General features: G+C 44.3%; 1 protein-coding gene across 1 annotated transcript; it reads right to left on the reverse strand.

Moving 5' to 3' along the window:
- On the reverse strand, nt 1-26,229 carry LOC136577698 (uncharacterized). The gene is made up of 5 exons (XM_066577614.1): nt 26,180-26,229; nt 22,514-22,849; nt 21,451-21,571; nt 18,145-18,218; nt 1-979 (listed from the first exon to the last, which is right to left on the reverse strand). Exons 2-5 carry the CDS (start codon nt 22,839-22,841, stop codon nt 600-602), a joined length of 903 nt encoding a protein of 300 aa, XP_066433711.1. The 5' UTR covers nt 22,842-22,849; nt 26,180-26,229; the 3' UTR covers nt 1-599.
- Between the last annotated feature and the right edge of the window lie 1,402 nt (nt 26,230-27,631).

The raw sequence follows: 27,631 nt of genomic DNA on the forward strand, positions 1-27,631 counted from the left end.
AGTCACCCTTATTGGGGTTTTTTGCCTTCCTCTGGTTAACAGGGGGAGGGGAGGGGGGTGAAACAGGATAAACTGGATGGACATTGTCTTCATTCAGCCTAACATAATATGTTGCTATGGTACTACTAGCTGGGAGCAGGGTGATTTTAAATTTCCCGGGCCTCCAGGGCTTCTGTGCATGCACCTGACGTTTTATGTCTGGAATGCATGCGTAGAAGGTGGCATCAGGTCCTGGAAGGACCAGAACGCTGTGGGACATCATGTAGGATGGAGTTGAGTAGTTTCAGCTTCCCTAATGTATCCTATTCTTTAGGAGAGCTGAAATGTTATCTTTTTTTCGCTTGTTATTTACTTCCATGCGATCACTGTTCTCTATTGGATAATAGCGATCACGTCATCGGGGGTTGCATATCACGGCCCCTACTGACAGCTCCAGGTTATCAGCTACTATTGGCAGCTGACAGTAGGGAGCTGTCATATCTATAGCAGGCAGGGCTTTAATCTCCAGAGCAAGTGTGTTTTTACAGCCCTGGGGATTAAAGCCCAGAAACCTAGGATGTAAAAAGACTATGGGCTGGTCAGTAAGGGGTTAAGATTGGTTACAAGAGAACGCATTTTTCTTCTTTTTTGGGCATTGGTTGGGGTTTCGCTTGCATAATCTCTTTCATCAATTTATCCTTTTCTCTTAAAACTTCGTTGTTGCATGCCATTGTCAGTAACATCTGCACCCGCTTTAAGTGCTCCTGCTCTGGGGTGTCCAAGGTAGGGATCACTGAGTTGGCAACAAAGTCCACAAGGTCCAGAACAGCTGACAGGATGGTAAGGAAGCTTCTGTCCTTCCCGGGAGATTTGATATTGTTTTTCGCAGTATAGTTTTCCACCGCAAATATGTTTTCTGCAGATGTCTTGTCAAATTGGAGGCGCATCTGTTCAGCATCACCATTTAATTTCTTAGTAAGGACAATGAATGGAAGGAAACCTGAAAGGCAGAAAACAGAAGACTTAGGGCGAGTTCACATCTTCATCAGGACTTTTTGTCCACTGAGCCCTCCCTCACAGGTGTTTACTGCAGATTCCGCCCGGTTTCAGCATCACAGCTGAAAAGGCAGCCAGGGATGCTGAAAAAAAAAAATCAATACTTACCTCAGTGTCCCCAGCACCACGCTCCGGACCTCGGGGCAGGCTGTTGGTAACTGGGATTGGAAATGAATGGCTGTGATAGGAGCATCCAGCGCTGGCTTTTTACTTTTACATGATAGCCGTTATCTATTGGATAATGGCGAACAAATGTCCAGTGACCATGAACCATGGCCCTCCGTGAAAACTCCAGGCTCTTGGCTACGTTTAATAGCCAGAAACATGGAAATTTTAATTTATTGTGGCAATCTGTGGCTTTTGTGAATGCGTCTGCCTTTATGGCAATGGGTGCAGGCGCCTCCAGCAAGAGATTGCTCTGATTGGGTAAGTCGACTGAGTAACAACCTGCTCAGCCAATTACAGCCAGTGCTGGATGCTCCAATCATGGCCATTCATTTCCAATTCCCGTTACCAGCAAAAGATCCTCTGCCGGCTTGACAAGTGCCCGGCATCCTCTCAGGTAGTGTAGCTAGGGCATTTCAGTGCTGCCAAAAACTTGGTACCAAGTTGTGCCATGTTTTCGACAACGCTGAAACCGCTGCCCATTCATTTTAAATGGGAGACGCAGGCCTGAAAACGTCAAAAGATAGAACATGCATCACTGTAAAAGTGCAGCGTTAGAAACACTTCGCTTTGATGCTTGTGTGAGCAGCCCCATTGAAAAGAATGGAGGCATTTAGTGCAGCGCTGAAAAGGTTGCACTAAATCCTGTACAAAAATACCTGTGTAAGAGAAGCCTTAATCACAGGACAGGACAACAGGAACCGATCAAACCCCATTATATTCAATGAGGTCATTCTATGTCATTTGGTTCAGTCATAAAATGGAACCATTCAGTCAAGGGATTACATTGTCTTGTAACCATAATGGAGCAGGAAAACGGAATCCCCAATGCACATGTTAACAGGCCTTAAAGGGATCTTGTCATCAGAAAAAAAAAAATTTCTATAGTGGCCTATTTTTCCCCATCAGTCTTCTTATCAGATCTTCTCCTCACCTATCTTCTAGCTTCTCCAGTCCCCCAGGTCACGTCACCGCAAACTATTTGAATCCTCTTCTTCCTGTGATGTAGCGTCCATTCGCTACATTCTACTTCCTGCCAGGTAGTGAATGCTACATCACTAGTGACATAGTGTACATTTCCCTGCAGGAAGCAGAATGTAGCGAATGGACACTACATCACAGGAAGAAGATCCGGCCAGTTTGAGCTGACGTGAGCTGGGGGACTGGAGGACAAGATGTGGTAAGAAGACTGCCTGTGGAGAAATAGGCAAGTATAGACATTTTTTTTCTAATGACAAAAGCCCTTTAAGGCTTTTGTCACTCACCGACTGCCGGCTCCGCTCTGCGCATGCGCCGGCTGCCCGGCAGCTAGCACATGAAAGAGCCGGGGCCGCGGGAGCAGGTGAGTGACACGCTGCTCTCTGCAGACGCTTGGGTCGGGTCCCGCTGTGAGAATTCTTGTAGCCGGATCTGACCCGGCCGTCTGCAGGCGGCCTAAGTTAGTAGGGCTTAAACTTGCTGCTTTACAATATTTAAGGATGTAATCTTCCCGCATGGGACTGTGAAATAACACTCATCTCCTCACACTATGGATGAAAGACTTCTCAGCCATGGACTGTTCACTTCCTTTAAATATAATATATCATTACAATACTATTATTCAGCCTCTAATGCAAATTAGGTTTATTTACCAAATTTACAAATTTTCAGCTGTTTGTAAAAAGCCAATCAACCAAAAACAGTCTAAATAGTTAAACACAACTAGTATAACAAAGGGTTTCTCCAAATTCAACACAAAATGCCACTTCTAATGACTACTGCAGTCTCAGAATATTTAACCCCTGAATAGAATACTTCAAAAGCGCACACATTTGCAAATCAGGTGTTGTCTCAAGTGCAGTGACCGAGGCGCAGGGCCCACAACGGAGGAGCTGGCGGGGTAGAAGTAACACTTCTCACGATGGCTCTACCCGAGTCCTCTCCCAGAGGGAAGCATGCAACCTTATGCCAAGGCCCTGAAGGCCTCTCCAGGCAATGCTGACTTAGCGGTTACCTGTATACGGATCTTCTTTTCCTTTAGATTTGTATTTGTCACGGGTGACGCCAGCACTTCAGTTGGACTTTTATCAAGATGGTGGAAATAACTTGACACGAGTCCAGTGATGTGATTTTTAACAACTTGAAGCGCACAGTTTACTAAACTCAATTGCCGGAGGCAAAGTAATATAGCACAGTCCAATGAGAACGCAACACACTTCCAAAGATACAATTGTGCAAGCAGAATAACATAGAAATGTGGTTGAATCCTTATATTGACAATCTCTTCAATGCTCTCTCTTTCTGTACTTTAACAGTAGTTAAGCTAGAAGCTGCTCCTCTGTGTTTTAGGTAACTGATGGGATGGATTTAGTAGTTTAGTTGAAATTAGTTTAGGAAAGGGTCCTTGTAGAAACTCCTGACTTTGACTTCTGGACACTGGATCACAAGTAACGACAATAAAAAAAATAGACTTTGAAAAATATTGGTCTCCTGACGTGGTCTGTTGTTCCCCCAAACAGCTAATCAATCAGGTGGCCAGTAACAGGTTACCCGTACCAATATGGGGGTATTGGGAGCCCAATGTGGTAGCCGGTAGAGTGGAGCTGTGTCACAAGGGTATCCTTGTGGTGGATGCCCCAGATAAAAACGCTCCCATAATAACCTTTGAAATGAATATACTTCGAAACTGCTACTCAGAAATGCTGGAGGCTCTGCAGATTACGATTCCCGTAGCCTCTCAAGCCCAGCAAGCCGTCCTGAAAACAGCTATAAAAGATCTTACTGCCCACTAGCGGTTTGCTAACCCACAAGACCACATAGGCAGAGCCCATGTTAAAGACGTCTGACCTGTCATAGTCCCACCAGAGTCTGAATTTATTCTAAGGTATCAGACTCGCCCAGGTCTTCATGGCGAGGGCCTATGAAGCTCTTGTGGAACCCATTTCTATTGATGGGTTTCCATTTCTGATGGTGGCATGGAACTTAAATATAGTAAGAGATGGCAGGATTCCCATCCAGTTAATCAATATCGGTAACGTTCCCATCCAGCTCAAAAAGTACACAAGTGTTGCACAAGTATCCTTACTCTCCCCTGAAGATGTACTAGATCAGGAGGAGCAGGGTGCTCAGTAGGGCATGCAAACTGTGAGGAAGGAATCCACTAGTTTGCCATCCTGGCTTGCTGATCTCGACCTAGGAGATGCACAGACATCTGAGACCCAGATTTAAGGGTTGAAAGACGTTGTCTTGACTAAGCAGGCTGCTTTTAGCCAGCACCACCTAGACTTTGGTAAAGTAAAGGACATTACATATGTCATCTCCACTAATGGCCATTCTCCCATCAGGCCAATGCCCCCATCCTCATACAAGCAAGTCAAGGACATGATTGCTTAAATGAAACAGAATCACATTATTAGGGAGATCTATAGCCCCTGGGCAGCCCCAATAGTGCTCGTCAAAAAGAAGGATGGTGGCATACGCTATTGTGTGGATTACTGTAAGTTGAATAATGTAACACATAAGATGCATATGCTCTTCCCGTATTGAGAAATAATTAACTGCCCTGGGTACTGCAGCATATTTTTCCACCCTTGACCTGACCAGTGGTTACTGGCAGGTACCTATGAGCAAGGCTGACAGAGAAAAGACTGCCTTCACAACCCCAATGGGAATATAAACACAAGGAAAAAACCTTTGATGCTCCAGTATATTTGGGCAGATAGATAATAGGTGGAAGGCTGACTTACTTTGTAGGGGTGTCAGTGATGTTGACACCCCTAAAATCCTGGTCGGCGTGTAGAGAGTAGATTCTTGGGTTCTCAGAAGGCAATGTTTATTGGAACAGACCTATTATTGCCGGTATAGGCTCCCTTACAAGTAATCTGTCAGAATATATAGATCGACAACTCCAGAGATTCGTCATCCAGCTCCCAGCTTACTTGAGGATACCTCACATCTACTTCAATTACTGCAAAATTTCACATGGAAAACAACATATACCTTAATAACCCTTGACGTTTGTTCTTTATATTCCAGTATTCCACATTCTTTAGGCATTCAAGCTACCGCATCTTTTTTGGAAAATGACACCTTACTACCACCAAGACAAAAACAATTTATACTCAACAGTCTAGAATTTATTCTTCAAAATAATTACTTTAAATTTAACAACCGTTTTTTTCTGCAGGTAAAAGGGACCGCCATGGGTACAAAATGTGCGCCATGTTATGCGAACCTCTTTATGGGTGTAGTTGAACAGCAGATCAATGACCCCCATATAATCTTCTACAAACGGTTCATAGACGATATCATCTTATTCTGGGATGGCCCGATTGAAGAAGCCAAACAATATATTCAGTCATTAAACACTAATATTTGGGGCCTAGAGTTCACAGGTACCTTCAGTACATCAGAAATCACATTCTTGGACTTAGATATATACATCAAGGATGGTAATCTCCACACCAAAACTCATTTCAAAGAGGTTGACGCGAACAGCTTTCTTGATTTTAGAAGTTGTCACGCGAAAAAATGGAAGATCAACGTCCCATACAGCCAATTCAAGAGAATACGCAGAAATTGTTCCACCATAGAAATGTTCGATAAACAATCAGAAACCCTATATAAGAGGTTTACAGAGAGGAAATACCCAAGAAGCCTCTTGGACAGCTCCCTTAATAGGGCTAAATTTGAAGAACGTTTGATCCCTCAAAGTAATAAAGAACAAAAGAAAAACAATAGACCTACAAACTCCACCTTTGATCTATGCTTCATAACAAGATTCAATTCAAAACAGAAAGAACTAAGAGAAGTCCTCAAAAAACACTGGAATATCCTGAAAAGTGACCCCCTTATTATGGATCATCTACCAACTAACCCAAATTTAATCTTCAGAAGAAACAAAACATTGGGCAACATTTTGGCCCCATCCCGTCCCTCAAAAAATTCCAAAAAAAGCAGAAATCAACATAAGAAGAATCCCATATCTCTTTTCAGTTCTATAGGGGTTTATAAATGTGGATCATCAGGATGCAAATGCTGCGCCAATATCTGTCACAGGAGAAAAAATGTCAATACAGGACTTTCAGATACACCTTTTGAAATAAAGCAACATCTAAATTGCGCCTCCGAACATTTAATCTACCTGATTGAATGTCCCTGCCAGATAAGATATGTTGGTCGCACAATCAACTCACTACGAGCCCGGGTCAATCAGCACAGATATAATATAAACAAAAACTTCCTTAAACACAGTCTTTCCAAACATTTTTTTCTCCATCATAATTCTGACCCCTCCCTAATGAAAATAACTCCAATTGAACAGATACCTAAAGGTGAATTTTCAAAGCTTAGAGCAAAAGAAATGTTTTTCATTTATTACTTTAACACCCTACACCCCCATGGATTAAATGAGGTTCTTGAAAAAATGTAATCACTTACATATATATACAACAGTACACATAAAATAGAAAACCTGCTACTGAAAATCCTATCACTAAACCTTCCATAGATCCATAATCCATATTCTGATAGTACTTTTACAGGAAAATCCTAGGCTGACTGACTATACATGTATTCAACACGCACTGAATGATTTTTCTATATTGTAGAAAATAGTAGTCTCATACACTAGCTCTCAAAGGTCCTGAAAGAAATGATCAAAATTACATCTTATTCAAACTGGAATTGTTAGCATTGGTGTGGGCCATCACTGAAAAATTTAAGGACTACCTTGCTGCTGCCACTTTCACTGAGATGGAGATGTCAGGATGAGATCAGTTAGTGGAGGGTGGACATACTAGTAAGTCAGTGTTAGAGAGGTTTAGTTTTAGGTAGAGAGAGGACATAGTGTTAGAGACAGCAGACAGACAGTCGGTGATGTTTTGGAGGAAAGGTGTAGAGATGTCACGGGAAGAGGTGTATAGCTGGATGTCGTTAGCATACAGAAGGTATTGGAGGCCAAATCTCCTAATGGTTTGTCCAATTGGGGCTGTGTATATAGAGAAAAGGAGGGGGCCGAGGACAGAGCCTTGGGGGAGCCCAACAAGGGTAAGAGGAGGGGAGGTTGAGCCAGCAAAGGAGACACTGAAAGAGCGGTCAGATTGGTAGGAGAACCAGGAGAGAGCAATGTCCTTTAGGCCGATGGAGCGAAGCATGCTGAGGAGGAGTTTGTCGTCAACAGTGTCAAATGCTGCGGTAAGGTCGAGGAGGATCAGTAGGGAGTAATCGGCCCTCGATTTGGCTGTCAGTAGGTCATTGGATACCCTTAAAAAGGGCAGTTTCTTTCGAGTGTTGAGGTTGGAAGCCAGACTGTAGGGGTCTAGGAGAGAGTGCGGGAGTAAACCAGGCATTCTAGTAGTTTGGAGATGAAGGGGAGATTTGAGATGGGTCGGTAGTTGGCAGCATCAGTCGCGTCCAGAGTCAGCTTTTTTAGCAGTGGGGATATGATGGCGTGTTTGAAAGAAGAGGGAAAGATGCCAGAGGTCAGAGAGAGGTTGAATATAGTGGTGAGATGGGAGATGACCACTGGGGAGAGGGATCGGAGGAGGTGTGAGGGGAGGGGGTTGCTAGCGCAGGTGGTGGGGCGAGCAGAAAAGAGCAATTTGGAGACTTTTTCCTCTGTCGCTCGTCTGAGTACAGACAGTGAGCAGGAGCTAGATGCAGTGCTGACAAGACTAGGGTCAGGGCTACTCTGGGATTGGGAAGTTATTTCCTGACAGATGTCATCAATTTTCTTTTTGAAGTAAGCAGCCAACTCAACAGCATTGAGATCCATCACAGGAGCTGCGGTTTAGGGCTGAGAAGGGAGTGAAAAGTGTCAAAGAGCCGTTTAGGGTTGTGCGATAGTGAGGAGACTAGAGAGGTGAAGTAGACTTGATTGGCGTTGTGGAGGGCGAGGTTGTAGGTTCTGAGCATGAATTTGTAGTGGAGGAAGTCTGCGGACGTTTGTGACTTCCTCCACAGCCATTCAGCACTTCTAGAGCACTGCCGGATGAAGCGTGTTTGAGGCGTGAGCCAGGGCTGCCGCGTTCTACATCGGATGGCTCAGGTCCTGGGGGGGGCGCCGCTTCATCCAGGGCATGTTTGAGAGCGGTGTTGTAGTGAGCGGCAGCTAGGATGGGGCAGGAGAAGAGAGAGATGGGGGACAGAGAGGACTGTAGGAATTCAGCACATATAATATTAATCCCCAAAGAGAGAAAAGATGCTATCCTGTGGTATAGACCCATATCTTTAATAATAATGTTAAAATATCAGCTAAAAGTTTAGCTAATAGAGTTGACTGCTTATTTTCGTGAATGTCCCTTCAAAAATCTGGTTTTCCAGAAAAATTCATAGACAAGATTATGGCCTTGTACTCCCTTACTTTGACTAGAATCAAAATTAACTCTCCCCTACAGTCCAGATTAACTATGGAACTAGACAGGGCTGCCCCCTGTCTCCTTTATCGTTTGTTCTAGCTATGGAGACCTTTCTGGAAAAAGTCAGACGAAATAACAAATTACGGGAATGAAGTGTGGGTCCAAGGAACACAAATCGGTCTCCTATGTGGATGATATTAAGTTTTTCTTACAGACGCCAAAATCTCAATCCCCCCATCTTCTACAAGAGTTTAGGAACTTTGGCCAGATCTCCAATTTTAAATTAAACCTTTCAAAAATCAGAAAATGTAATATATAATAAATATAAATATCAAGCCTGACCCATGGATAGAAATCTTAAAAATCTTGGCATTCAAAAACTCTGGTAAACAGATTACATATTTAGGGGCAAAAATATCCCAGAACCTCTTTACAATTTATACTTTGTGCCTCTACTTGAGAGAATTGAGAAGGACCTTATCTCTTGGAGCTCTCTGCTGATTTCCTGGTTTGGCAGGAAGAACCTAATTAAAATGGCCTGCTTGCCAAAAATACTAGATGTACTCCAAACTCTTCCGATAGAGGTCCGGCAAATCCTTTTTTGCTAAACTAAAAAACCTTATAGGGTTAAACACACAACACTTATCAAAATCAAAAGGTGTGTTCACATAGGGCTCCCAGATTTTGAACTGTACTGAATTGCATCACACTTGAACCGCATGATGGACCTAACCTGCCAAACAAGTCCTAAGCTTTAGGTGGAGCTGGAACTTCTTTCACTAAACAATGATCAGAAAATATTACTCTGGACCACCTCATATAGCAAACCTAAATTGAAAGAGATCCAAAACCCTTTCACCCAGTTAACCTTGAGTTTATGGCATAAATTTAACAAAAAGCATACATTTGTACCCCAAATCAGTAGCTATACTCCACTCCTTGCATTAATTCCTAATAAATGTAGAACGCTTAAGCAGAAAATTATGAGTGACACCTACTTAACTGCATTACAATGCCGCTGCCTCATTACGCACAAGTCTGTACCCTTGGACTTACAGTTCCTGAACCACCTGGGAGACACTTTACTCAAAAGCGAAGATTTACGCATCATTAAGGACTCAGTTGTGACACATTCTCCAGATATTATAGACACGGATCAGAATCTTCCATTTCACAAATTATTCTAGAATCCCCAACCTGTTAAGAAATCAATCTCTAAAATCTATAGGGCTCTGATACAGAATTAACAACCACCCTCCTTTATCTCCACGATGGGAGTCTGAACTTAACACCACTTTTACCGCTGATGAGATAAAGGATATCATTTGCAGATCACACTCATCCTCCTCTTCCACTAGATTCCAAGAATTACATTACAAAATCATCTTCAGGTGGTATAAAACCCCAGCTCTGCTCAATAAAATAGATCCAGACTATTGCCCTTTATGCTGGAGATGATCAGATGGTATTGGTTTGTACACTCATATCTGGTTCTCATGCCCACTCTTACAAGCTTTCTGGGAACAGATCAAAAGGGTACTTGGTCTTATTTTCAAAACTATCATCCCCCTTACACTTGAGACCGTCCTCTTAAATATAAATGTTCCAGACTTATTAACTACAAGCCCACTCTCCCGTTCCTCATAAATGCAGCTAAGATTTTAAGCCCTATATACTGGAGAAACAGCGCAGTTCTCTCTATCTTGGAATGGTATAATGAGGTGAATACTATATGTTCCTTCGAGAGGGTCAGAGTCAGACGAGAAGGAGATTTTGAGAAGTTTGCAAATCTTTGGAATGTTCAGCTCTCCTTCACATGCGTAGACCCAGGTCCACCACCACAATGCGTTGATGCCTCCTAATCATTGAGTGACTCGTATCTCTCTATTTGATTGCGCTACATCTAGGTTTTATTCTTTGCATTTTTTTTTTCTTATCTGATGATTTCTATTCCATTTTTGTCATAAATGTTATTGTTCTTTGTTATGTATAAGATTGATTGTTTTACAATGTGATTACTTACTGATTTTATCTCACCTTTGTTGTAACTCTTTCCCCTTTTACTATAATGGAAAAATAAAGAATATATATACAAAAAAAAGTATTTCTTTGGTGGGATGTGCAGCTGACTGCAGTAACCAAACCCAAGAATATTAGTGAACTGGCATACATTGTCCATGAGGAATGGCATGACTCTTCAGGAATGCTGTCAGAAGTTGCTGTCTGACTATTCACCCCATGTACAGCAGGTCACAACAATAAAAGCTGCCCTACTAAGGCCCAATGCACACGGATGGATTATCGCTACGGAATACACAGCCAGGCGGCTGCCGAGAGTTCTTCTGTAATGTCCATCCATAGACATGCAAGGTTAAAAGATTCTCCCCTGACCATGAGTGGAAATCAACTGTGATTTTCCACTCATGATGGAAAAAAATCGCACAGATGGCTTACCTTGTAGTAAATGGAAGTCGTCCGTCCCGCGATGTTAGTGGGTCCGCCGCTCTGCCTTCACCCCTCCCTGCTCTGCCACAGTCGCTCAGCCGCTGTCAGTTTCCTCAGCGGCATCCAATTATGGCAGACAGGAGACTGACAGTGCAGGAGCCGGGAAGGGAACAGTGCTGAGTGGCGAAAGGGGATTTTATAGGAACCAACAGAGAAGACACGGGAGATGATGCCTACTAGAGATGGGCGAGCACCAAAATGCTTGGGTGCTTGTTGCTCGAGTCGATCTTTTCGTAATGCTCGAGAGCTCATTTCAAGTAACGAACCCCATTGAAGTCAATGGGGGACTCGAGCATTTAGGTGGATCAACTGTTAGGTAGATTTAGAACTGGCTGAGTGATCGTACTCATAGAGTGGTCATAAATGGCTGCACATCCAAGTGGAAGAATGTATCAAGTGGGGTACCACAAGGTTCTGTCCTAGGCCCAGTGTTGTTCAACATTTTTATAAATGATCTGGAGGAGGGAATTGATGGGAAACTGGTCAAATTTGCTGATGACACAAAGCTAGGAGGATTAGCTAACACCAGGGAAGAGAGAGAGAGTATTCAAAAAGATCTATAAAAGCTTGAACAGCGGACGGCGACTAACAGAATGGTATTTAACAAGGAGAAATGCAAAGTCCTACATCTGGGCAAGAAAAATGAAAAAAGCGCATACAGAATGGGAGGAATTGAGCTAAGCTGCAGCATATGGGAAAAAGACTTGGGTATACTAATAGATCATAGACTGAACATGAGTCAACAATGTGATGCAGCAGGCAAAAAGGCAAACACAATTCTGGAATGTATTAAGAGAAGCATAGAGTCTGGATCATGTGAGGTCATTATCCCCCTCTACTCTTCCTTAGTCAGACCTCATCTGGAATACTGTGTCCAGTTCTGGGCACTCCACTTTAAAGAAGACATAGACAAACTGGAGCAAGTTCAGAGAAGAGTTACCAAGATGGTGAGCAGTCTGCAAATCATGTCCTATGAGGAACAGTTAAAGGATCTGGGAATGTTTAGCTTGCAAAAAAGAAGGCTGAGAGGAGACTTAATAGCTTTCTACAAATATCTGAAGGGTTATCACGGTGCAGAGGGATCAGCCCTATTCTCATTTGCACAGGGAAAGACTAGAAGCCATGGGATGAAACTGAAAGGGAGGAGACACATTAGATATTAGAAACAACTTTCTGATGGTGAGGGTGATCAATGAGTAGAACAAGTTACCACGGAAAGTGGTGAGTTTTCCTTCGATGGAAGTGTTAAAACAAAGGCTGGACAAATATCAGTCTGGGATGATTTAGTAAATCCTGCACTGAGCAGGGGGTTGGACCAGATGACCCTGGATGTCCCTTCCAACTCTACCATTCTATGATTCTTATTTTTTTTTAAGCTGACCGATTCTCCGCATGGGGGAGGTTGTGTGAATCACCTGAAAACATCAGAAAGTCATGAAAACACCACAGTAACGGGTAGGGAACTCCAAGAGCAGCATGCATGGCTGCATCTGAGGCTCCCAGGTCGCACTATTAAGCCAAATTGGGGCAAGAGACTGGCGGTCACCCCCCTAACAATTTACTTTGGACAGACCATCATTAACAAGGCACATGCACTGGTACATGTTAGCTAAGCACCACACTAGCTGCAACCAAGGACAATAACCACCTTCGGGTGACACTGCTGCCTCTTCTCCTTGGTTACATGCTGGCATTGCTGTCCAATCAACCGCATGACCCTGCGTCCACAGCGTACTCTAATTTTTCCCTGCGCAGTGTTCAGCTGCCCTCATGCCACACGCTCGCTTGATAGCCACACCACCCTAATGTCTATAGCAAATGCATAGGCGGACGCCTGTAACATTTCTGTAGCAAGACTATAGGCAAACCCCTCAAACCTTTCAGTAGCAAGTGTATAGGCGGCCCCCTGTAGCATTTCTGTAGCAAGTGTATAGGCAGACCCCTGTAGCATTTCTCTAGCAAGAGTATAGGCGAACCCCTCAAACCTTTCAGTAGCACGTGTGTAGGCAGCCCCCTGTAACATTTCTGTAGCAAGAGTATAGGTGAACCCCTCAAACCTTTCAGTAGGACATGTGTAGGCAGCCCCCTGTAACATTTCTGTGGCAAGAGTATAGGTGAACCCCTCAAACCTTTCAGTAAAAAGTGTATAGGCGGCCCCCTGTAACATTTCTGTAGAAAGTGTATAGGCAGACCCCTGAAACATTTTTGTAGCAAGAGTAAAGGCGAACCCCGGAAACATTGGTGTACTAAGAGTATAGGCAAACACCTGAAAAAATTTGTTTACCAAGAGTATAGACGAAGCCTGGAAAAATTAGTTTGCTAACAGTATAGGCAATGTCCTGAAAAATTGGTGTACCAAGAGTACAAGTGTACCCATGAAAAATTGCTGAACCCCGGGGCAGGTGAAACCCATAAACATTTTTTAAAGATACAGCTCGTTGTTGCTTAATTTGTAGCAGAGCCTTTTGGGCCACAGAAAAATTGGCAGTTCAGCGTGATGACATGCTGTTTTAAGGTGACTACCGTTTATTTTTCACTGCGAAATTCGCAGCGGTTTTTTCTTCTCCAGGGGTCTATAGAACTTGTAATGGTAAAATCGCGATCACGCAAAATCGCATTTTTGCGCAATCGCGATTTTAACATTACAAGTCCTATAGACCCCTGCAGAAAAAAAAACGCTCCGAATTTCGCAGTGAAAAAAAACTGTAGTGGGTAGTCACCCTTAGGGGGAGGAGGAGTAATAATATCCGAGAGGGATAGACAAAGCTAATTCTCCCCTTTTTTGGGGTGATAGAGGATGCATTTTTCTCCTGGTGCAGCGAAAAGAATCCTTAGGATTTGCTGCTTTCCACCGGTGGAGAAAAGAAGTCTTGGGAAATCCAGCCTTTGTTCATCTTTATGAGGGTAAGCATGTCGGCGCTGCCAGTTGACAGGCCGGTATAATTATCCATGATGATCCCCCAGCAGCACTAAACACCCTCTCTGACAAAATTCTAGCGTCAGGGCAGGCCAGCACCTCCTGGGCGTATATCGCAAGTTCGTGCCACGGGTCCAGCTTTGACACCCAATAGTTGTATGGAGCAGAGGCATCACAGAGGACCATGGTACGATCGGCTATGTACTCCCTCACCATCTTTTTACAGTGCTCCCTCCGACTCAGTCTTGCCTCGGGAGGCAGTGACACACTCTTGCTGGAGAGCCATAAAACTGCCAAAGGCCTTGGAGAGTGTTCCCCTGCCTGCGCTGGATATGCTGCCTGATCCCCGCACCTCCTCTGCTAGTTGGCCCTCTGAACTTTGTCTTTTACCGCTAGCGCTGTCAGATGGGAATTTTAGCATCAGTTTTTCCACCAGGGCCCTATGGTATTGCATCACTCTCATACCCCTTTCCTCTTCGAGAATGAGAGTGGAAAGGTTTTCCTTATACCGTGGGTTGAGAAGGGTGTACACCATAATCCATATTGGCCAGAATGCGACTAATACGCGGGTCACAGGAGAGGCAGCCTAACATGAAGTCAGCCATGTGTGCCAGAGTCCCAGTACACAACACATCGCTGTCCTCACTAGGAGGATGCTCCTCCTCCTCTTCAGTCCATACACGCTGAACAGATGAGAGGCAAGCAGCATGGGTACCCTCTGAAGTGTGGACAGCAGTCTCTTCCCTCTCCTCCTCCTCCTCCTCACTCTCCTCCTTCAAAACGCGCTGAGATACAGAAGTGAGGGTGGTATGGCTATCCAGCGACATACTGTCATCCCCTTCTCCTCTTCTAACCGCAAAGCATCGGCCTTTAAGCTTAGCAGTGAAGTTCTCAGCAGGCAAAGCAGCGGGATGGTAATGCTAATGATGGCTGCATCACCGCTCACCATTTCGGTAGACTCCTCAAAGTTTCCAAGGACCTGTTAGATGTCTGCCATCCATGCCCACTCCTCTGTAAAGAACTGCGGAGGCTGAATACCACTCCGCCACCCATGTTGCAGCTGGTATTCCACAATTGCTCTATGCTGCTCATACAGCCTGGCCAACATGTGCAGCGTAGAATTCCAGCACATGGGCACGTCGCACAGCAGTCGGTGCTCTGGCAGCTGAAACCGACGTTGCAGTGTCCTGAGGGTGGCAGCATCCGTGGTGGACTTGCGGAAATGTGTGCAAACGTGGTGCACCTTGCCGAGCAGGTCAGATACCAGCATTGAGGTAGGACCCTCTATTCTGGGTGTGGGTAGCACGTGAGCAGACCCAGGCTCTGACTCGGTCCCAGCCTCCACCAAGTTCACCCAATGTGCCGTCAGGGAGATATAGTGGCCCTGCCCGCCAGTTCTTGTCTACGTGTCCATTGTTAAGTGGACCTTCCCAGTAACTGCTTTGGTGAGGGCACGGGTAATGTTGCGGGAGACGTGCTGGTGTAGGGTGGGGACAGCACACCGGGAAAAATAGTGGCGACTAGGAACCGAGAATTGCGGGACTGCCGCCGCCATCATCTTTTTGAAAGCCTCCGTTTCCACAAGCCTGTACAGACGCATCTCCAGGCTGATTAATTTGGCCATGGGCATGTTTAAAGCTTGTACATGTGAGTGGGTGGTGGCATATTTCCGCTTTCGTTCCAACGCTTGTGTTAGCGACAGCTGAACGCTGAGCTGGGAGACATTGCTAGAGACCGTGGATGACCATGGAGGTAAGGGCGTGGGTGCAGGCCGGGAAGCGCTCGTTCCTGCGTTCTGGGAGGGGGATTGTGGCACAGGGAAAAAGGCAGTGGTGTGACCCGGAGGCAGTGAATGGCCTTCGTCCCACCTTGTGAGGTGCTTGGCAATCATATGCCTGCGCATACTGGTGGTGGTGAGGCTGGTAGTGGTGGCTCCCCGGCTGATCTTGGTGTGGCACAGGTTGCACACCACTGTTCGTCGGTCATCCACGCTCTCATTAAAAAACATCCACACCTTTGAACACCTAGCCCTCTGCACGAAGGCTTGCCGCGAGGGGGTGCTGTGGAAAACAGTTGGTGGATTCAGGGCTCTGGGCTTGCCTCTCCCCCTGGCCACCCCACTGCCTCTTCCAGCCTGTCCTGCTGCTGCACTTGCGTCCCCCTTTGAAGCCCTGTCTTCAGTAGGCTTAGCAAGCCAGGTGGGGTCAGTCACCTCATCGTCCAGCAGCTCTTCCTTCGAATCGTCTGTGTGCTCCTCCCTCAGACTTACTGCCCTTACTACTACCTCACTGACAGATAACTGTATCTCATCATCCTCATCCACAAAAAGCTCTTGAGACAGTTGCCGGAAGTCCCCAGCCTCATCACTCGGACTCCAGGAACTTTCCAAAGGTTGGGCATCGGTCATGACAAACTCCTCAGGTGAGAGAGGAACTGTTTTTTCCCACTCAGGGCAGGAACCCGAAAACAGTTCCTGGGAGTCTGCCTGCTCAGACACTCTGCAAAGGGGCAGAAAGCTATGCAGCCAGTGTACAGTGCTAATAGCTGTGGCTACTTCACTGCACCCAAGGAAAGGGTATTGTGAGACACTCTGCACAGTGGCAGAAAACTCTAAAGCCAGTGGATAATGCTGATAACTACAGCTACTTCACCCAACACAGAGAATGGTATCTGTGAAATGGTCTGCAGTGGCCCAGGAAATATTAGGGTACTGTATTGTATTGTACCTCTGCCTAATGCACTGCACACACAGAACAGTACAGCTGAAATGCTCTGCACAGGCCTAGATGCTTACAAAAAATGGTGCACTACTGCTCCCAGCCAGCCACAGCAGTAATGCACGGTCAGATGTAGTCCTAAGAAGGACCGTTGGGTTTCTTAAAGACAGGATCCTACTCTAACACTTTCCCTATATCAGCAGCAGCACTTTCCCTAACCTCTGCCAGCATGCATCTGAGGCGAGCCGCAGGTGGGACCAGTTTAAGTACTCGGCGGTCACCTGATCCCGTCAGCCACTCACTGCTGTTGGCGGGCAGAGTGCTGGCACGTGACAGCAGAAAGTGGTAATGCCTTCCCCGCATGCTTATTAGCTAAACAATGGCGCTAAACATGCGGGGAAGGGAAATGAAATTTTCTCGAGTAATTTTCTCGAGTACCGTGCGTTGCTCGACTCGAGTACCGAGCATTTCGAGTAGCCTAATACACGAACAAGTATCATGCTCGGATGAGTGTGCTCGCTCATCTCTAATGCCTACCCATTATCCTGCCCAGCGAATCCAGGTGGGAGCATTGGTCGTGGGCGTGCATCTTGTCTTCACCTCCTAGTTCCGGTGGCGTCAAGATACAATAATACCCCTAAGCACTGCAGACAATCAGAGGCCGCAGCAGTCGGGTACGGTTCTCCTGACATTATGGCTCCCACGGCTGAGCAGTGATGTCAGGAGAACAGCACCTGACTGCTGTGGCCTCTCTTATTATTCTAGCACATTTGCAGTGTTACTTTAAAAATTGTTTGGCAACTAGACAATCTGTTTTAACTCCACTGTAATCACCATTACTGGAGGTAACTGCACTGTAATCAGCAATACTGGAGGTAACTGCACTGTAGGTAATGCTTCTGTCATGGGGCTAACTTTCAGAGCATAAGCGGGAACGGTCAGCATTGCTCGGCTCGTTTACTTGTAATAATGGTTAACATTCCTAACACGTTACATAGGCCAGCAGGACACCGGTGTAGACAAATTAGTTATGTTATAGGGAGGAATCACAGGATGACAGACAAGTCCACAGTCCAAAATATCTGCAGGGTTCTGTTCCCGACCACTCTCCTCTCTCCAGCTGTCTAAGACTCAACACTCACTTTTTAGGAAGAAGCCACTCAGGTATCACTGGAGGTAACTGCACTTTTAAAAACATATTGCACAAAAATTGCAAAGCGCAAACCTGCGATGCCTTTTTAACATTAGAAAGTCCCAATGACAATCGCGTTAAAAAAACGCAGCGATATCGCAGTGTTAAAAAAACGCAAGTGGGTAGGAGCCCTAAAGCAATGCTTCTGGAGACTAGTTCTGCATCAATGGGTCACTTAAGAAACCTGGTTATGCAGCAGCAAGTTTGGGGTAGACCGCAGCCAGCAGCCATGAGGATTATTTATGGGGTTCTTTTAGCTGTTGACAGTTCTCTTACCTGTGATATTATGAATGGTCGTAAGAAGCGTCTTCATGTCTTCTTTATCTTCCTCAGTGATTTTTTTCTCCACACTGCAAGAGAATAAGAATGGCATCAGTGGAGCCACTACAGTGTTATATTGTCTGAGGCTACCAGTATCCTCAATCACTATTAGGACATATGGATATAATATAGTTGAGATGCCCAACAGTCAGAGCAGGGAACACTGTTTAATTCTTCATTAACTCTGCTGACCCGTATTTCCCCCCACACTTGCCCTGCTCATTCACATCGATGTGTTGTATGTGTAATGCAGGAGAGGACAGGTCCTTTAAAGTGATGATCTATGAAACCTCTCCTCACTATGACCAAGAGATAAGGATCCTGATCAGAGGACACTTCTAATAACTCAAAACTCCCTAATAGGGTGTATGACAATGGGTTTACTAAACTGAGGGACGTAGCTTGGGGGAAGTAGGGGGCATGTGCCCTGGGAGCAAAGAGGGAGGGGGCAAAAGCAGGCATCAGCTGTTTGCTGCAGAAGAGCAGAAAAAGGCTAAAGGACCTTCATGATGATGTGATCATGTAACCAGTCACATATATAGGGCTGCTGGAGGAGCTAAATGACCTTCATGGTGTCATGGACATGTGATTGGTCACAGGGGTAGGAAGAGTTATCACCACACAAGGAGCACATAGGAGGACACAATCACTGTGGAGGGGGCACTCAAGAGGACACAATCACTGTGGAGGGGGCACACAAGAGGATACTATCATTGTGGAGGGGACACACAGGATACTATCACTGTGGGAGCACCCTAGAGGATACTATCATTGCACAAGGGGCACACAGCAGGACACAATAACCGTGGAGGGGATACACAGGATACTATCACTGTGGGGACACATAGGAGGACACTATCACTGTGGAGGGGACATACAGGATACTATTGCAGCATCCGACGAGTAGGCCCACAGCCGAGGAGATAGCGGGGTAGATTTAGGCCTTGTCATGGGGCTAACTTTCAGAGCATAACCGGGAACGGTCGGCAGTGCTCGTTTACTTGTAGTAATGGTTAACAGTCCTAACACTTTACATAGGCCATCAGGACACTGGTGCAGACAAATTAGTTATGTTGCAGGGAGGAATCACAGGATGACAGACGAGTCCACAGTCCAAGTTATCTGCAAGGTTCTGTTCTGGGCTACTCTCTTCTCTCCAGCTGTCTACCGGTCAACATTCACTTTTTAGGAAGAAGCCACTCAGCGCTGCATGGCAGTTCCTCTCACTTCCTCTCTCTCAGTCCTCCGTATTAGTGGAAGGCAGGCCTGGGTGAACAGGGCCCAAGGCACGCTGATTGGAACTTCTCTGCCTCTTCTATTCTGGACCACACAGAGCAGACAGTGTCTGTGTGGCTCACTTGCAGACCTCTCTTTCAAGACTTGCTCCAACTCACTTTGCAAGACTCAGAAGCAGGCTGACTTGCACACACTTTGCATAAACACATATACATAGCGCAATCACATGACTGACAAAAAGATACATTTCCAGACAGAATATTACGTGCCAGACAGTTAACCCATTCAGTGCTGCAAAGGTGCAATACACATCATATTTAGGGCTCCTGCACACTTGCGTTTTTCTTGCTCGTTTTTTTCACGCTATTGTCAATGGGACTTTCTAATGTTAAAAACGCGTCGCTAGTTTGTGCTTTGCAATTTTTGTGCAATATGTTTTTAAAATTAGAACGTTCCATTGACAATCGCGTGAAAATAAGCAGTGATATCGCGCAAGGAAAACGCAAGTGGGTATTCAACCTCATACACATAGAAGACACTGACAATACAAAGGCACAGGACAAACAGATGCACACTTATAAAGAGGCTTGTTAATTCTGGGCCACTACACTATCGCTCTGGGGCAGACAGGAGGATACGATCACGTTGGGGCACATAGGAGGACACTATCACTATGGCAAGAGCACATATATAGGAGGACATGATAACTATGGTGGGGGCACATAGGAGGACACTACCACTGTGGAGAGGGCACATAGGAGGACACTTGTGCACCTGATGTCTTAAGGTCCTAGGAACACCCCTGACTACTGGTGCTGCAGTGATGGGTTACTTAAGACCACGTTCCCATGGTGTTTTTCACTTCGCATTCGACATAAAAAAAATCCAGGGGTGTAACTATAGAGGATGCAGGGGATGCGGTTTCACACGGGCCCAGGAGCCTTAGGGGGCCCATAAGGCCTCTCTTTTCCATATAGGGAGCCCAGTACTATGTATAAAGCATTATAGTTAGGGGCCCCGTTCCAGGTTTTGCATTGGGGCCCAGGAGCTTCAAGTTACGCCTCTGATGAAATCTATGCCAATTCCACATCAAACCGTACCGGAAGTCTGTCATTTTTATTGTGAATCTACTGTAGTGTATGCAGGTAAGGTTTTTTTTCCACTTGTGTACTTGAAATCCACATGCGGAAGACAAAGAAATGACAAGTCGTTTCTTAACACAGATTTTGCATCAGAAAAATCGCACTGAACAACTGTGCTAAACCTGCAGGCAGAACTGTGACACCAACAAATGATAACCTGTGCCGGAAATCTGCAGCAACCACAGGGATTTCTGCTGTGGATTTTCATGGCCTAATAGAGCCGGTGATGCAGTGAAAGGTTACAGATGGTCACCAGCAGCCATGAATAGAAGTTGCACAGAAGGGCCCCAAACTCAATTCTTTCACCAGGGTCCATGAGCCTTTAGCTACACCCCTTAGAGTATGGCCACATAGTGTCACTATCATAGTACAACTGAGAACAGAATGGAGATATTGTTTGGCGCGGTCTAAAATTGATAACTAAATGGATGCACAATTTTTTAGGTAAACAGCTGCTTTACTTGCAAAACTGCACAGACAATAACTATCAATTTACAAATTACCAACATGCCGTTCTGCACATATTTAAGCTGTAAGGCGGCTGCCCAAACGTTACACTGTGGGGTCTTATCCTCAGATGTCCAGATCCGGACTCCACAATGTAAGGACAAAATAAATGAAAAGGGTAAAATACGTTAATTTAGGATTGATGGGGGGAGGGTGGGATACTGTATCTTTAACCCAAGTGCAGGAAAACAAGCTACAGCTCTGCTAAACTGCACAATCCCTTTAAGGACCTGATCATAAAATACAGAAGATTAATGGGAGAAACTATTAAAAACCAACATGAAATCATTTTCAGAATGGAACCTTCCCTGTAATTTGTGGGCTTGGACAATGATGGCGTCATCCTTTGCTTCATATGTAATTGTAGGAGTCTCACCTGTGGACATATATCGGCACCAGCAGGTCATTAGTGTTACATACTGCAGAGGTCACTGCCTTCATCCTCTCTTCATAAGACCGGTTCCAGACCACTTTTTTATCCAGAGGTTGGATGTTGGCTGGAAGAACAGAGAGCAAATGTCATTCCAGATATCTGGAGGTACAAATACATGAGTAGTGTTCCTGCCATATGTTTTCATAAGTCATCTGTATAGAAACTATAAGCTTCTATGACACGTCCATCACATGCATCAGTGGGAAGGGGATGGGGGGGGGGGGGAGGAGACGCTCCTGCAGTGGAAGCCATCACTGGTGCCAGGAATCAGCCTTCCTTAATATTTCATGGGGATTAAGTAGCTCTGTGAACTACTAGACTCTCCTCAACCCGCTCTTCAAACTTTATTGGGGCTGCATCTTAAAATATGGTTTGGAGTCAGGGTAGATAACTTTTACAAGGTTCCTCTGCATCAAGCTCAACAATAAAGCACCAATCTATAGATGTAAGTGTGTCAATGTAAGAGGAAATGGAAATTTCTGTTCATTACTTAGTAGCATTGAGCAAACCTGTTTTGGGTCGAACTTTGCTGAAAGTTGAGGTTGGTGCGAACCCAGGCCTCAGGAGGTTTGTCTGAAGCAAACCTGCTCAAATTCTTCATCTTCCTTTTCTTTTCTGTTTCTTTTTACTTCTTTGTCTTCTTTTTCCTTAGACAGTGGCTCTTTGACAGCGTTATACACCACCTTTAAGGGTATTGGTAAAGTTTGGTTCAAATTAATTTGCACCAAACCAAACTTTTAGCCAACATTTGGTGAACTAGCCAAACAGAACATTTGGAAAGTTTGCTCTATACTTTTAGGATTAAGGACCATCAGAAGATCAGCCAACCAATTGTCAACCCTCACACTTCCTGAATCTGCACAAAAAAAACCTTCAAATAGAGCTTCAAGAAACATAATCTTTCTTAGTATGATACACTCCCCTACACATATTATCTTAGACTTTCACATTGGATATCATGTGTAAATCAGTAATATACTTGATTCAAGGTTACGGGAGAACTTACCAAGTTGAGCATAAAGTTCTTCTTTCTCAAAACTGTCTGACTTGCCAAAGCCTCGATTGTCCACCAGTGTGATGACATCAGTGAGCTTATATGAGTTTCTCACCATAGTGAACCCTCCCTGGCTATGCTCCGCTGGTGCCACAGAGGCAGACATTGAGAACTTCTCATTATACAAGGCATGCTTAAAGGAGTTGATGAGTGAAGACTTGCCATTTCCAGCATGTCCGCAGATCTGGATCAGGATACGTGTGTAGCCAAGTTCTCCCAACTTAGTCCCTGCCAGCTGGTAGTTCAGGATCTTATCTTTTAGCTGCTGTAGGTCTTCCATATCTTTTCCTGAACAATATAAGAACACAATTATTCTCTAATGCTCCATTCTGCCATCTCTATTAAATAATTCTACACTGGAATTAGGCCTACAATGCAGAATCTGGTGAGAATGGGCGGTTTGGTAATAAGAAGGTGAGACGGTGTGGAGCAATGGAGGATGTTTGGAAATAAATTGTATCAGGTGGAGCAGGTAGTTACAAGGGATTTGGAGATTGAATGGTGGAGCAGGATGGAGGAAGACAACAATAGAGTAAAGATCATTTACAGCGCAGATGGCAATTCAAGTCATAAGGTGTACACGTACCAAGGAGAACATGTGGACATTCCAAATGTGGGTGTTTAGTTCTGCATATCTCAAAAACATTTATTTCATGTGAAACTGGCAATTCATTGGATATTAAACAATATGTTAACCCCTTAGTGACCAAATCTGTTTGTGCCTTTATGACCAGGGCAAATTTTGGAAATCTGACTTGTGTCACTTTAACATAGAAAGGTTTTTCATATCCAAGTAATTCTGACATAGTTTTTTTGCCACATATTGTACTTCAATTTAGGTGGGAAAAATAGAGTAATAGAATTTGTGTATATTTATTAAAAGTACCAAAATTGGGAAAATTTTCAGTACATTTTCTTTTTCCCCCCATTTTCAACTACAATATATATGTACAAACATACTGACCAATTTTTGATGATATATATATTTCCATCTGTTCATTTATTCTGGAAGCACATTTGAAAACTAGCTTTTTTTTTTAGCAATTTAAGAGACGTAAAAATGTAACATTGTTTGTTAACATTTTGAGGAACACTTTGTTTTCCTACATCAAGCCAAGATTGCAAAGACCTACAGGTGTCAGAATGATAGATACCCTACAAATGACCACATTTTAAAAACCACACCTCTTTATATATTCACTGAGGGGGGTCAGGAGTATTTTGGTCCCACAGTTTGTTTTTAGGAGTTAATGCAATTTAGAGGAGAAAAAATATAATTTCATGCATTTGCAAATACGTAATTTTTTTTCTATAGTGTATGTGAAAATGAGGATTTGCACTGCAAAGTGGATACCCGTTTGTTTTGTGTACATAAACATACGCATTGTGGCCCTAATCTTATGTCCGCATGTACAACAGGGCCCACGCTGAAAGGAGAAGCCGGTGGCTTTCAGGACAGACATTTAGCTGGAAGGAGTTTCAGGCCCCATTGCCCAATATGTAGAGCCATTGATCAGCCAAAATGATAGAGAATCCCCACAAATTACCCTATTTCGAAGACTAGACCCCTTAACAAATTCATCTTGGGGTATATTGCATATTTTGACAAAAGAGTTTTTGAATCTAAGCAAAGCAGAAGGAAAAAAATATGATTTGTATGTTTTTGGCAATTCAGTCATCTTAAAAACAGTGTTTTTTTGTACAGCACACATATGAATATATGCTTGCACCCTAAAATGGATACCCCTGTTTGTCCCGTGTTCAGAAACATACCCATTGTAGCTCCAATCTGCTTACTGCACACATGGCTATGCCTATAATGGCTTTTAGAGCACAACTGAATACATTCCAGGCCCCATTTCTCACTTGTACAGCCATCAAGCTGCCAAAACGATACAACGCCCCCCACAAGTGACTCCATTTTCAAATCTAGACCCCTTATTCCATTTATCTATGTGTGTACTGAGCATTCTGACCCCACAGTTTTCTGCAAAGTTATTATAAAATAGGTGAAAAATCTATAAAATTTCATTTTTTTCACCAGTATGTCACTTTCATCATAATTTTTTTTTTTTTTTTTTGTTTTGAGCAGGAAAAACTGGGGAGACACATCCCAAATTCTATAGCATTGGTTCTTCTGTGTTCAGCAATACCCCCATTATAGCCCCAATCTGCTTACTGGACACATGGCTAGACCTTTAATGGAGGGAACACCCAGCAGCTCTCAGGGTACAACTGAATAAATTTCAGGGCTCCATTGCTTACTTGTGCAGAAAAGAAATAAAAAAACTTGACTCCCTAAAAAGAATCCCCCCTTTGGCAGTCCCTAAATCTTAGATAAAAGTAATAATGTAAACTGTGTGGTATGTCTCAAAAGTGGGGTAATTACTGATGCCCGGTTGGAATGGGCACATGGGGCAATAAAACCGGGTATCCCTCCTCCTCTCATGGTTGTTACCCTTTTTTGGAGATATTTCTGGACCTCAGTGGCAGGGATAGGGTGCAAAAGTGGCGCTCTGTGAGGCTTCATAAGCTTGCCGAGGTGCGGCGGTCTCACACAGAAGGCACTCAGGCTTTCCCGGGGAACTTTTTCATAAATTACGTCGGCATTATAGGTAGCGATCTGAATAAGATAGATCAGCAGAGGAGCACGGGACTGAAGATCGCCGGAGGCCTTAGGTAACATGTTTCTCCCCTCACTGATCAGATTGGTAGGGGAAGTTTAACTTTTTAAGCTTTTTTTTAAACTATTATGTGATCGCTGTTATCCAATGGATAACAGCAATCACATGATAACGGATGGCTCACCGGGGCATTTCGGCCCTTCTCCAGGCTCTTGGCTACATTTGGTAATTGAAGCAAGGAGATTTTAAATTTCCCGAGCCCTTCCTGATATCTGTGCATGCGTCCAACATTTTTCCGTCACAGAAGTCGGGGAAGGTCTATGGAGGAAGATTTCATCAAGGGAAATCTCTGGATGTATTCAGACAATCCCCTGCTGTGAAGGTAATCGTAGGACATCAAGTCCCCAAGGTACAGGCGATGCATCAACAGAGAGATTCAAAGCATCTCGGAAGACATCTGGAGATCAGTGTTACTGCTCTTATTCTCAGGTATCCATTCAGTACAGAATGCAATGCTTCAGCAAATAAAGATGCCCTTTCTTAAGCATAATGTCAACTTGCCCTCTGTAAGGTGGATACATGTAAATTGGATTCCTGGATGGTCAGTCATGGTAGAGTTTGACATACAAGGAGCTTGTAGTACATATTTAGCAGAGAAGACACTGTGTGGTGTAAGCTAAATATTGGCTGTTGCTGCATCCTACCAGCAGCGGAGGGAATTACCAGCAACGGGGAGCAACGTCCAACCAAGAACCAATGCAGAAGACCAAGCAGAGACCCGAACATCTTATATCGCAGTGTGAATTTGCCCTTACACCATTATTAGTTGTGTTCTGTGCAGTACTTCTGCTTTTAAATAGTATGGAAATACAATAGGGAGGAAGGCACCAGCTGGAGCCCACATCACCCACATACTGACCTGTGCCACTTATAGGAGACTGAGAAGGTCATGCCTCATCCACCTCCCAAAATGTATACATTATGATCTTCTTACCTGTTTTCCTCCAGATGTGATATGAAGCTGGTAGAGATTTCTGCTGCGTCTGTAAATGAAAGTGAAAGCTTCTCCTCTTTGCCTTTTGCTACGATATCATGAGTTATATTCAGGGTGCGGCTAATGATTGCAGGTACGGAATATGGCACTGGCTATGTGAAGACTTTACACCAGGTCAGATAAACACAGAATGCGTAACTGAATGCGCGATAAAGAATAATATGGCCATATCATACAACAGTATTAGGCCATATTTACACAGGCTAGTTTTATGTGTAGTTCTATCCAATATGGACGCAACTCACGCGTGAAAACAACACATTAATTTCAATATGTTTATGTACATAAGTGATTTTTATTATGGACCAATGGTCCAAGATAGTCAAGTCACAGAATGTCCTATTTTTGGGCAATTCTGTTCAGGACCCGCCCATTCATTTTTATGAGAGGAAAAATAATTGCATCGCACTCATATGTAAATGGGAGTTTCATGCAAGTGAGATGATATTTTTCTATTTTTACTTTTGAAACATGTGATTTTCATGCACATAAAAAACACGCATGACAATCACATATGTACTGATGTGTTCTTTTTCACAAAACGCATCACAATTACAGCAAAAATTACTGGTGTACAAGTGTAATATCGGTCCGGATTCCTCAGACTGATATCACACTCGCCCATATAAATACAATTTTTTGGGGATGCAACGTAAAAAATGTACTTAAATTCGGTTAATGCAATAACTCAGCCTGTACCATATGAATAGGGTGTTCTTAATATTATGCACACAATATAGAATTATCACAGTCAGTAAATAGTAGAGATGAGCGAGCACCAAAATGCTCGGGTGCTCGTTACTCGAGTCGAACTTCCCGCGATGCTCGAGGGTTCATTTCGAGTAACGAACCCCATTAAAGTCAATGGGCGACTCGAGCATTTTTGTATATCGCCGATGGTCGCTAAGGTTTTCATTTGTGAAAATCGGGGCAATTCAAGAAAGTGATGGGAACATCACATGGGCTACATGTTGGGCTGCATCTCAAGTTCCCAGGTCCCACTATTAAGCCACAATAGCGGCAAGAGTGGGCCCCCCGCCCCCCACTGTCAGCATAAAGATCGTTCTCCTCTGCCACAGCTGTAACAGCTATGGCAGAGAAGAACGATGTTAGCCCATTGAATTCAATGGAGCCGGCAATACAGCCGGCTCCATTGAAAGCAATGGGCTGCCGGCGAGCTTGGGATGAATTTTCGGGAAGGGCTTAAAAATATAAGCCCTTACCTGAAAATCATCCTAAAATGTGTAAAAAAAAAATGTATACTCACCTTTCCGCTGAAGCCGGAGTTCAGCCGCGTCTGGCCGGCAGTTCTCCTGAACTGCTCCGTGTAGTATTCAGCAGCCGGGGATTTAAAATCCCCGCCTGCTGAATGAGCTGCCTCTGATTGGTCAC

Source organism: Eleutherodactylus coqui, chromosome 8 (genome assembly GCF_035609145.1).
Source record: "Eleutherodactylus coqui strain aEleCoq1 chromosome 8, aEleCoq1.hap1, whole genome shotgun sequence".
Classification (NCBI taxonomy): Eukaryota; Metazoa; Chordata; class Amphibia; order Anura; family Eleutherodactylidae; genus Eleutherodactylus; species Eleutherodactylus coqui.

Excerpts from the sequence above, each read along its gene's own strand:
- LOC136577698 (XM_066577614.1), bottom strand. The coding sequence starts at position 22,841 with ATGGAAGACCTACAGCAGCTAAAAGATAAGATCCTGAACTACCAGCTG. Across the intron at positions 21,572-22,513 it reads AGAACTTTATGCTCAACTTG|CCAACATCCAACCTCTGGAT; the intron begins GTAAGTTCTCCC and ends CTGTTCTTCCAG. Across the intron at positions 18,219-21,450 it reads GTGCCGATATATGTCCACAG|TGTGGAGAAAAAAATCACTG; the intron begins GTGAGACTCCTA and ends ATTCTCTTGCAG.